The following is a 12,573-nucleotide window of genomic DNA, read 5'->3' as shown; positions in this document are numbered from 1 at the left end:
CTGCAACTCAGAATAAGTTCCTGGAGAAAATACTTTTTAAACAGTCATTGTTTGCACAGGGGCCAGTCCCTCCTGCACTGGCATTGACAGTGATGCATCTTTCCAGAGCTCACTCTTGGCATTCCTCTTAATTAGATTCCATTTGCTATTCCTAAGTTCGCCCTTGTTCTCCATCCTTCCTGGTTTTCACTCTAAAGAAATTACCGTTTACAGTCCCCTTCCTCTTGCAGTTCTCTGGGACCACCGAGAGGAACAATGGTCAAGCTCCTTTCCCAGCCAAGGAAGGTAGGGTTGTGTTCTGACTAAGCGCCAGATAGAACCTCTCTGCCCCCTGAGTCAGGCCGTCCATCCCTAGCCGTCTCCTTCCTCACCTGAGTTTCATAGATTGTCTTGAGGGAGCCAAGGTGGTCAAGGAAACGCAGTGCTAGTTCACACCATCTTTCAGCAGATACATACTTGCTCCTGTTGTACATAAATATTCCAGTATTCCAGGACTTGATCATCAGCCAGAGAATCTCTGTTTCTGGGTAGCCTTCCTGAAATCCAAGAACAGTGGGTTTATAGTTATTACCGTCACAATCAGCGTAGTGCGGCCTGTATCAGGGCTGCATCCCATTATTCTTAAACAGTGGGCGTTTTGCCAACACCAAGCAAGGAGACACAGCCTCCACAAGCAATTCTGCTCCTGGAGAGTAGGAGGGGAGCACCTTGAAGGTCTGACAGCTGTAGAATTCTCTATACAGCAAAACCTCATGAAGCGACAAATCAACTGAAAAAGCAGTGAGGCCTCTTGGACCAAGTCCTGGTCTCTCTGAAGCAGAAGAAAAACCTGTATCCTGTGGGGCTTCCCCTCGTGCTATCCTCAGTCAATTATCTCTCCAATACCTACCTCTAATTTTCAGAGAAGTTTGTCAAGAAGCAGTTTTACTGAGTCTCTTAAGTTCCTTGACCCATATCAGTCTGTGTTTGGGATAGAAATTATATTAATCTTTATTTTTTGCATACACAGAGAGAGATCTATTTTAAGGAACTGGCTGACTCAGTGTGGGGGCTGGCAAGTTTGAGATCTGTAGGGCAGGCAAGCAGGCTGTAAATTCAGGTAGACTTGATGTAATCTTGAGTCTCAAGTCTATAGGGCAGGCCAGCAGGCTGGAAACTCAGGCAGAATTTCTATATTACAGTCTTGCGGCAGACTCCATTCTCCAGGAAACCCCAGTTTTGCTTTAAAGGCAAAAGCTGATTATGGAGGGTAATCTGTTTTACTTGAAGTCAACTGATTGTAATTTAAAAAAATATTAATCTTTAGTGTTGACAGTATCTACTTGCTATGAACAAAGGGCACATTTCTAAGATGGTCCCTTTGTCTTTTAACATAGCTGATCACAAGATTTTGCAATAGCAAAAAGGATTAGTCTAATTAGCTACTTCTGCAGTTCTTGTATTGGAGATGGACCACAAAGGGAGCACTCATGTGTTCATTCCATGTTAAAGCCCTTCATCTGCACAGGAGGCCTCCGCCCTTGAAGGGGGAAATGTGACAGAAGACCTGGGCAGCATGTTCTTGAGGGCATCGATGCTGTTGTTCCAGCTGTACTTGTACTCATTTGGTTCTATGAAAAATTACTATTCATAAAACACTATGAGAATGAGGGCACTAAGAGGGACAAGACAAAGCCCTTATCCTAAATGACACACAATGCCTCTGGGGAGGCAAGGCATCCTCATATATAGAAGACCACACCACATATGTGGTTAAGGGCTGGTCAGAGTGACACAGGCATTAGATGCTCTAGCTGAGTCAAAGAAACGAGCATTAGGCTGGCACAGTCACAGGTCTAGTCCCTGCTTGAAATGCCACCTGGCCCACTCCCCCAATCCTTGTCCACTTGGTAAACTGCTTTTTCTTCCAATTCACAAGCAGAGTTAGTTATTCCTTTCCCTCTGTTCCTATAGCAAGCTTTACATTACTCTAATACAACTTATATCACATTGTTTTCAAACAGTATATATTTATCTCCTCCTCCAGGCTGAGCTCCTTGAGGTGCAGGGAATTCTTCTTGTTCATCTTTGTAGCCTCAGAGTCCAACACTGTGCCTGGCATGTAATAAGGGCACAATAGCTATTTGCTGAATGAATGAATGAATGAATGAACAAGTGAATCAATATCCAGTCAAAGGCGACCTCCTCAGTCAGGAGTTCCCTGACTCTCCACACTTTATTATCGGCATCGCTTTGTTGCCATGGCAGTTTGTTCACAGCACCACAACAGCACTAACAACACTATACTGTCTGTCTCCTCCACTAGGCTGGGAGGCTGGGAGTTCCTTGAAGGCAGAATGTCCTCTACCTTTGCATATTCACAGCCTGACACGGTACTTGACCACGTTGTGATTCTAACTGAATGAATGAACAAATGACTGAACAAACAGACATGGCCTTAGGGTAGATAAGCAGGATCGAGCTATAGAGAGGTTATATGAAATGTCCAGAATAGACAAATCCACAGAGACAGAGAGCGGACTGGTGGTTGCCAGGGGCGGGGGGAGAGGGAGGTGGGGAATGACTGCTAATGGTCATGGGGGTTTCTCTTTGGAGTGATGAAAAAGTTCTGGAATTGGATACTGGTGGTGGTTGCAGAATTCTGTGAATATACTAAAAATCACTGAATTGTATATTTTAAAATTGTGAATTTTAAGATATGAATTGTATCTCAATGAAAAATAAAAATATATACAGAGAAAGAGAAGGGCATTCCATGTGGGCAGAACAGAATCAATAAAGGCTTGGATTGTGCCTGATCCCGAGCATGTCTCAGGGAGATGATAATAGTCATTTGGCCTAAGCAGACAATTTATGTAGGGAAATAGGACTGGAAATGTAGGATGGGGCGATCTAAGCGCTTCCTAGATGCTTTTCCTCAGAACATTAGTGTCATGAAAAATGTTAACAGATGGTATATAAAAATAGGGTTCTTTAGTCAAATACATTTTGGAAATGCTGCATTCTATATACACCCTCATGGAGTGTTATAATGCACATTAGTTCACTGAAAGTTTTAGAACATTTTACAGCAAAGGAACCATGTAACTTTGTTTAATACATCGTACATAGATTGTTTGCTAATAGCTTGTGGAATATAATTTGTGAAATATGAGGCTGGGGTGTTAAGGGTTTTACATAATAGGCCACAGGTTTTGGAATTGATTCTGTTGGCAATGAGAAGTCACTGAAACTTTTTGAGAAGGAAAGTGATATGATGAATTGGAGTTTTAGTAAGATTGAAATGCCAGTGGTGTTTAGAACAGACCTGAGTGTGAGAAAACACACACAATGAGACCTGTTTAAGTGGAGTTGTGAGAGTCTGCCAATGAAGTGATGAGGGTCAGAACTAGAATAGCGGTGATGGAAATGGAAAGATGGAAGAAACATTCTAAAGGAAGAATCAGTATAACTTGGTAACTGACTTGATAGGGGAATGGAAAATAGGTCAATTAAAAATGGCTCTAGAGTACATAGTTTGAGTGGCCTAGAGATTGCTGATACCACTGAAAGAAAAAATTGCAAGGAAATATTCCTGGCGACAAGGGATCAAGATAAATGATAAGTTCTATTTTAATCTTGTTGCAATTGAGGTAACTTTGAAGATATCATGTAGGCTGTTGCAGATACGGACTGGAACTCAGGTAGTAGCTAAACTATACCAACCCACTTAAAGGACACAGTATAGAATACAGAGAAGGAAAGATGAGAGAATATTGGAAATGTTCATAACTGGGTGGTAAGAGGGAAAAGACAATACAGAGGAGTGGTGACAAAATAAAGGACAAAAGAAAGGAGAATTTCAATAAGGAGGCAGTGGTCAATAATGAAGTCCGGGGTAAAGAAAGGCCATCAGATTTGTCTAGGAGGTGGTAATTAGTGGCCTTGCAGAGTACAGTGGGGCTAGCAGTGCAGAGAGTGAGGGGAAGAGTGGCTCAAGATGAGGACAGACAGGTAAGGAGGGCCTTGTAGGCCACATTCAGGATTTTGTTCTTTAAGAGCAATGGGAGACTAAAGAAGATTAAACAAGATCACACATATCTAAAAATTTAAAAGATCACTCTGGTTGCTGGATGGAGAAAGATGAAGAAAGCATGAGATGCAAGGAGACCAGCTAAAAGGTCCCTGCAGTAGCTGAGGTAAGAGATGACAACTTGACCTAGGTTGGTGATGGTGGAAGATGGGAAGAAGTACACGAGTATGTGATATGGAGGAGGTACAACTAGAGGACTTAGTGATATGTTAGAAATGGGGGTGAGGGAGGAGTTGAGGGTGACTCCTAGATGTCTGGCTTGGGCAACTGGAAGGATGATGGAGCCATTCAATGAGTTGGTGAACACTGGAGGAGTTTTATTTTCATTTGCATTTGCTGCCCTCATGTCCAGAGCTGCTCAGGAGAATCACTAATCTTCAATACAGAAATGCATCCGTGCAGCTACTCACCCCAAAGTGACACACAGGCTTGCCCACATAAAATACAAATCAACACCGGCAAATAGGAGTGTTTGCTCTTACGACTTTCTGGGGCTCATATTTGAATCCAGTCTTCTCTGTCCTCAACATCTTAATATATACAGCAGTCATACATATCTCTAAGAAAACTGTAGGTGTTTTGGGAAACAAAAGCCTGTCTTTTTAGACTCTCCTCAGGGTTCCTTAAGTGACAATTGTGTACATCAGCTTTATTGAGATATAATTCACATATCACACAATTTACTTACTTAAAATGTAAAATTCAATATTTTTTAGTATATTCACAGAGTTCTGCCACCATCACCACAATCAATATTGGAAAATTTTCATCCCCCTAAAAGGAAGCCCCATGCCCATTAGCAGTCAGTCCCCATTTCCCCCAAGTCGTGCCCCGAACCCTGGGCAACCAGTCATCTAATTTCTGTTTTTTATATATTGGCCTATTCTGGACATTTCAGATAAACACCTAGAGTCACACAGGATATAGTCTTTTATGATTGGCATCTTTCACTTAGCATTATGTTTTCAAAGACCACCCATGTGGTGGCAAGTGTCAATACTTCATTCCTTTTTATGGCCAATTAATATTCCATTGTATGGAAATACCACGTTTTGTTTATCCATTCATCAGATGATATGCATTTGGGTTGTTCCCATTTCTGACTATTACGAATAATGCTGCTATGAACATTTGTGTATAAGCCTTTGTTTGGCATTTATCTTCATTTCTTATGGGTATATACTTAGAAGTGAAACTGCTAAGTCACTCTATGATTAACCTTCTAAGGAACTGCCAGACTTTTCCAGAGCAGCTGTACCATTTTATAGTAACATAGTGTATAATGGTACCAATTCCTCTATATCTCTTCCAATAGTTGTTATTATCTGTCTTTTTGATTATAGCCATCTCAGTGGGTGTCAAGTGGTAGATCATTGTGCTTTGATTTGCCTATCTGATGACTAATGATGTCAAGAATCTTTCCATATGCTTGGTCATTTGAATATCTTCTTTGGAGAAATGTCTATTCAGATCCTTTGCCCATTAAAAAATTTTAGTTGTCTTTATATTATTAAGTTGTAAGAGCTCCTTAAATATTCTAAGTACAAGTTCCTTAACAGATACATAATTTCCAACATTTATTGCCATTCTGTGGGTTGTCTTTTCACTTCCTTGATGGTGTCCTTTGTAGAAAAGTTTTAATTTTGCTGATATCTAGTTTATTCACTTTTTATTTTATTGCTTGTGCTCTTGGTGTCACATCTAAGAAAACACCACCTAATCCAGCGTTACAAAGACTTAAGACTATGCTTCTAAGAGTTTTATCATTTTTGTTTATATATGATTATAGTTTTATAATTTTGGCTCTTTCATTTTAGGTCTTTGATCCATTTTGAGGTAATTTTTGTATATAGTAGGAGGTAGCAGTCCAAACTTCATTCTTTTCCATGTGGCTACCCACTTGTACCAGAACCATTGTTACAAAGAGTATTTTTTTTTTTCACACTGAATAGTCTTCACAACCATGTCAAAAATCAATTGACCATACATGTGAGGGTTTGTTTCTGGACTCTTAATTCTAGTTCATTGATCTATTTGTCTATACTTATGTCAGTACCACACTGTCTTGATTGCTACTGTTCATGGTAAGTTTTGAAATAGACAAGTCAACAATAATAGTTATAATTACTTTATATAATTTTATATGTTTCAAAGAAGCTAACAGAAGTAAAGAATGATAGTATATATTTATAGCTTGTTATAACTTTCTTATGTACCATTTCTGATTCTCTTCATTTCTTCCCATGGCTTAGAGTTATTCGCTAGTGTCATTCATTACTCCAAAACCAGTTCCCACCTGCCTTCTTTGTGCTATTGTTTTTATATTACATTTTTATATGATAAAAGCCCAATGAAACAATTTTATAATGTGTTTTGTACATTTGCACTTTAAAGGATATAGAGAAGGAAGGAAAATAAATATGCATTTATACTGTCTTATATAATTACATAATTACTGGTGCTTTTTGTTTGTTAGTTTGGATTTAAATTATTATCTGGGGTGACTTGCTTTCAACCTAAAGAATTTCCTTCAGTATTTTTTTGTAGGCAGGTCAGCTAGAAACAAATTCTCTGTTTTTCTTTACCTGGTATTGACTTCATTTTTGAAAGATAATTTTGCTGGTTATAGGATTCTTGGCTGTTGTTTTTCCCCCATAATTTTGAGTATGCCACTGCTTTCTGGCCTCCATTGTTTCTGGGTGAGAAATCAGCTATTAATCTTATTTGTGTTCCTTTGTAACTGGTAAGTCTGTAGCTGGCTTTCAGCACTTTTAGTATTATGTTTCTGTGTGTGGACCACTTTGTGTAGTTTACTTGGAATTCGGTGACGACCTTGGATGTATAGATTAATATTTTTCATCAAATTTGGGAGTTTTCAGCCATTATTTCTTCAAATTATTTTTCCTATTCTTTTCTCTCCCATCCTTGATATTCCCATTATGTGTTGGTGTATTTAGTGAAGTTCTACTTTTCTTTAAGGCACTGTTTTTTTTTTTTTTTTACTCTTTTTTCTCCCTTATTTTCAGGTTGCATAATCTATCAATGTATCTTCAAATCTGCTGATCTGAAACAGTTGGGTTCTGCCAGTTAAGCAGAACTACTGTTGAGCCCCTCTAGTGAATTTTTAATTTCACTGATTGTACTTTTCACCTCCAGATTTTTTCATATGGTTCTTAAAAAAATTCTATTTCTCTGTTGATATTCTCTATTTGATGAGACATTGTCACCTTCCTTTACTTCTTTTAGTATGGCTTCCTTTAGTTTTTTGAACATATTTGTAGTGGTTACTTTGACATCTGACATCTGGATCCTGTCACAGAGTTTGTGTTGCTTGCTTTTTTTTCCCCTGTGTATGGGTCACACTTTCTTGTTTCTTTGCATGTCTCATAGTTTTTGTTGTTGTTGAAAACTGAACATTTTAGGTAATATATTAGGAACATTTTAGGTAGCAACTCTAGAATCTGATTCTCTCCAACTTGTTTTTGCTGTTGTTTGTATATTTATTTGTTTAGTAATGCAACTGGACTATTTTAGTAAAGTCTATTTCTGTCACATGTGAAGCTTCTTATGCTGTTTCTCAAAGGACACAGACTTGGTTATGTGTAATAGTCACCCTGGGATGAGTGTTTAGTAGGGCTCTCTTGGACTTTGTCTGATGTCTCTATTAAGCTGGCTGACTGCTTGTATCACATCCAGCTGTTAGGCTCCACATGATGATTGCTCTATTGTTTTCAACAATGCCTGGGGGTGTAATTGCTCTACAGTCTGAACCAATTACATTCAGACCACTTTACAGGGGCGGTCTTTGATGCGAGTCTTTGAGGTTTGCTCTGATCCCAATAAGGCTCTTCTGAGCTGTCTCTTTCCATGGCTCTCTATGGTAATACAGCTGGTCTGTGAGTTACTTGTTAGAGCTACTATCCTCCTCTTAACTTCTTACCACTAAAATCTCCATTGTTTTCAAGAGCACTCTTTGGCTTGAACTTCTCCCACGCATCAATGCCTTTGGAGAGAGGGTTCAAGTGCTCTGTTCTTATGGATTGCCTTTCCCCTTGGGAAAAATCCCTGAGCCTCTGCTCCAGAGCTTTGTGGGGAGGGGACAGTGGACCCCCTTTTCTTTTGAGTACTGGGAAGAGTAGTAGTCTCTGGTCTTCTTGGCTTGCCTCATTGGGTGTGGAACCTCTGCCCTAAGAGTTAGCTGGGGCAAAGGAAACCAGGGCTCCAATATTCTTGGTCTGCTTGCCTGAGGTCGATAACCTGCCCTAGGAGCAGAGACTCTGTGAAGGAAGGGAGGCTCATTCTCTTGACCATACTTGCCAGGAATTTAGGCTTTGTAACTTGTGGCTTAAGGTGTTGGCAGCCTGCTATTCTTTGTGGGATACCATATCCCTTGCTGGGAGCTGAGGAGAGTGGGAGCATTGTTTTCTTGGACATAGTTATCTGGAATGGAGCTTCCATTATGCTAATCTTGGGGAGGAACAGGGAGGGAGTGGGTCAAGGCTCAGGTACTACAGATGCTCAAGTTTCTTACCAAGACTGAGTAGATTTTTGAATAGATCTTTCTTCATTTTCTGTATGCTCTTAGGACAATTTCCAGAGACTTTAAATGGTTGTTTTTTTAAACAATTTCCCTCAGTTGCGGCTGTTCTGCTGGGCAGCAGGTCTTACCAGTCTCTGATGCTGCCATTCCAGAAGTGAAAGTCTCTAGAAACCTCATTTTATTGATAAGAAAACTGAGGCCAAGAGAGGCGGGACAGTCTGCCTAGAGTCACACAATATGTTTGTGGCACAGATAAGACTAGAAGCCAGGACACTCACTTTTGGTTGATTGCTCCTTTGACTGGTTACACTGTATATTTTTAATATCATCCCAAGCATACCCTCTGATTTGGTGAAAATCTCTCTAGATGTTTTCACCTGATGTTTTGACAGAAAATATATATTTTTTTGTTTACATAGATTTCCTTGACTGTGTGGTTAAACAACTTTAGTACCTGTTTATTAGCCAACTGTATGTCTCTTGCAGCTTGCCTAGTCATAACTTTTGCCTATTTTCCCCAATGCTGGTAATATTTTTCTTATTGATTTTTAATTTAAATATGTTAAAATATTTATCCAAGTCGGTGGTTTATTTTAAAATTTTCTGTGCTTTCTTGGGTCAGTTATTAATTTATGTAACTAAATCTATTTTTTTCCTTGTAACTGCTTCTGGATGGGTCCTTTCCACCCTGTAATTAAACAAATTGTTTTCCTATACTTTCTCCTAATACTTTTATAGATTTGGTTTATATGTTTGGCTCTTTTATCCATCTAGATTGATTGATTGATTGATTGATGGATTTCTTTCTTTTCTTTCTTTCTTTCTTTCTTTCTTTCTTTCTTTCTTTCTTTCTTTCTTTCTTTCTTTCTTTCTTTCTTTCTTTCTTTCTTTCCTCTTTCTGTCTTTCTCTCTTTCTTTCTGACTTTATTTTTATGCATGCATGAGGTAAAAAATACTACTACTACTTACTACTTACTATATGCTGGACACTGCTCTAAGTACTTTACATATATTAACTTATTTAATACCACCAATAATACTATACAGTAGGTACTATCATTACCTTTATTTTGCAGATGAGTAGATAGAGGCATAAAGAGTTAAGTAATATGACAAAGGTCATAGAACTAATAAGTGGTCTAGTTAGAATTTGAAGTGCCAGTCTGGTTCCAAAGCCTGTGCTCTTGACCACTGTATTATAATGCTGTTCAATTTAAAGGTAAGCATTTTACTTTTTAAATTGCCCTAATGCCATTTAAAATAGACCACGCTTCCCCTTAGTGACTGGATGTACATCCTTCATTGCATACTAAATTCTTAAATATGTGAGTCTTTCTGAACCTTATCCTCTTCTATTACTATTTGTGTTTTTGTTTGAACTGATATCACACTTTAAAAATTATTAACACTTTATAGTTTTTATGTTTGATAGGGCAAGTCCTAGCTTGTTCTTTTTCAAAGATGTATTGGCTGTTATGGCTTATTTTCTTTAGAGGAAGAATTTTAGAATTACCATGTCAAGTTTCACTTTAAAAATCCTAATGAGACTTATTGTGATTGAATTTATAGGGAACGTGACTCCTTTATATTATTAAGCCTTCTCATTCAGTAACATGGTATATTTTTCTAATTATTAGAGACCTACGTCTATTTGAGAATAAAAAGGAAAGATATGTGAAGGAAAGACAGAGACTGAAAATTATGGAGAGGTAGTAAGGTGCTCCAGGAGGTAGAAGGAGATTGAACTGACAGTATAATGTTGAGGAAATACTTCTTCTTCTGAGAAAAAAGTTGAGATGAGTAAATAGGTACAATGGAAGAATGTTATGACTGAGACATGGACCAATGAGGAATCTCATACTTTTGATGCCCTTAATCTTCTCAATTAAAAATAAACGATAAGGAGGAGGGTATGATCAGTCATAGAGTGTGTGCTTATCATCACAAGGTCCTGGGTTCAATCCCCAGTACCTCCATTAAAATAAATAAATAAGTAAAGCTAATTACCAAGCCCCCAAATAAATAAAAATAATAAAATTTTAAAAATATGATAAGATCATCTAATGTGGTCATCATGAAGTAGTAGGTCTAAGTTTTTATGAGTAGAAAGGGCTTTAATATTAGAGTAGAAAACACTTGAAACAGTCATCTTACTTGAATTTGCAAAAATGTTGACAGTAATGAAAAGATTTCTGAGCAGTGACAAGAACCCATTTGAAGCTTAATAGCATGAATTTGTACTGCCCCAAATCTGGATAGTTCTGTGCTTTCTTTAGTAATTCTGGTACTTAAGATCAGGAGAAGAACTAAAGGTGGTAGGTCACTAGATTTAGGGAAAAAAAATGAAACAAACAACCTAACTTACCACATAAAAGAATTACAAGAAAGAAGAACAAAACCCAATGTCATCAGAAAGATGGAAATAATAAAGGTCAGAGATGAAATAAATAAAATAGAGATTAAAAAATAAATAGAAAAGATCAATAAAACCAAGAGCTGGTTTTTTGAAAAGATAAAATCAACAAACCTCTAGCCAGGCTCACCAGGAAGAAAAGAGAGAGGACCCAAACAAACAAAATAAGGAATGAAAGAGGAGAAATAACAACCAATACCACAGAAATACAAAAAATCATAAGAGAATATTATAGACAGTTATATGCCAACAAATTGGAGAATCTAGAAATGGACAAGTTTCTAGAAACATACAGCCTGCCAAAACTGAGTCAAGAAGAAACAGATAATTTTCTGTTTAAGACTGATCACTAGAAGTGGTATAGAATCTGTAATAAAAAAAAAAATTCCCTGCAAACAAAGTCCAGAACTGGATGGCTTCACTGGGGAATTCTACCAAACATACAAAGAATTTATACCTATCCTACTTATACCTATCCTTTTCAAACTATTTCAAAAGATTGAAAAGGAGGGAATACTCCCAAATTCATTCTATGAAGCCACCATCACCCTGATACCAAAGCTAGACCAAGACACTATGAAAAAAGAAAATGAGAGGCCAATATCTCTGATGAATAAAGATGCAAAAATCCTCAACAAAATATTAGCAAACGAAATTCAGTAATACATAAAAAGGATCATACACCATGATCAAGTTGGCTTCATTCCAAGGTCACAAGGGTGGTTCAACATACGCAAATCAATCAGTATGATAAACCACATTAACAAGAAACCACATGATCATCTCAATAGATGTAAAAATAGCATTTGATAAAATTCAACATCCATTCATGATAAAAAAACTCTCACAAAAATGAGTATAGAGGGAACATATCTTAACATAATAAAAGCCATTTATGAAAAACCCACAGCCAACATAATACTCAACAGTGAAAAGCTGAAAGCCTTCCTACTAAATTCAGGAACAAGACAAGGACTCATCGCTTCTATTCAACATAGTATTGGCAGTCTTAGCCACAGCAATCAGATAAGAAAAAGAAATAAAAGGGATCAAATTGGAGGAGAAGAGGTAAAACTGTCACTGTTTGCAGATGACATGATACTCTATATAGAGAACCCTAAAGACTCTACCCCAAAATTATTAGAACTAATAAATGAATTTAGCAATGTAGCAGGATACAAGATCAATATACAGAAGTCTGTTGCATTTCTTTACACTAACAATGAAATATCAGAAACAGAAATTAAAAAAAGAATGCCATTTAAAATCACATCAGAAAAATAAAATACTTAGGAATAAACTTAACCAAGGAGGTGAAAGACCTATATGCTGAAAACTATAAAACACTGATAAAGGGAACTTCAAGATGATTTAAATAAATGGAAAGATATCCCATGCTCTTGGACTGGAAGACTTAATATTGTTAAAATGGCCACACTACCAAAAGCAGTATATTAAATGCAATCCCTCTCAAAATACCCAGACATTTTTCAGAACCAGAACAAATAATTCTAAATTTATATGGAACCACAAAAGACCCAGAGCTGC

The 12,573-nt window shown here is 37.6% G+C and overlaps 1 protein-coding gene across 1 annotated transcript in view; it reads right to left on the bottom strand.

The window, feature by feature from the left end:
• The window catches only part of TEX11 (testis expressed 11), a 283,928-nt gene that overhangs the window by 492 nt on the left and 270,863 nt on the right, over positions 1-12,573 (bottom strand). Inside the window, exon 30 of the mRNA XM_064483187.1 lies at positions 372-536. Within this exon, the coding sequence (XP_064339257.1) occupies positions 372-536 (165 nt within the window). The remainder of the gene's footprint in view (positions 1-371; positions 537-12,573) is intronic.

This window comes from Camelus dromedarius, chromosome X, assembly GCF_036321535.1.
Source record: "Camelus dromedarius isolate mCamDro1 chromosome X, mCamDro1.pat, whole genome shotgun sequence".
NCBI classification, from domain to species: Eukaryota; Metazoa; Chordata; class Mammalia; order Artiodactyla; family Camelidae; genus Camelus; species Camelus dromedarius.
This window is presented reverse-complemented; position numbering and strand designations above follow the sequence as displayed.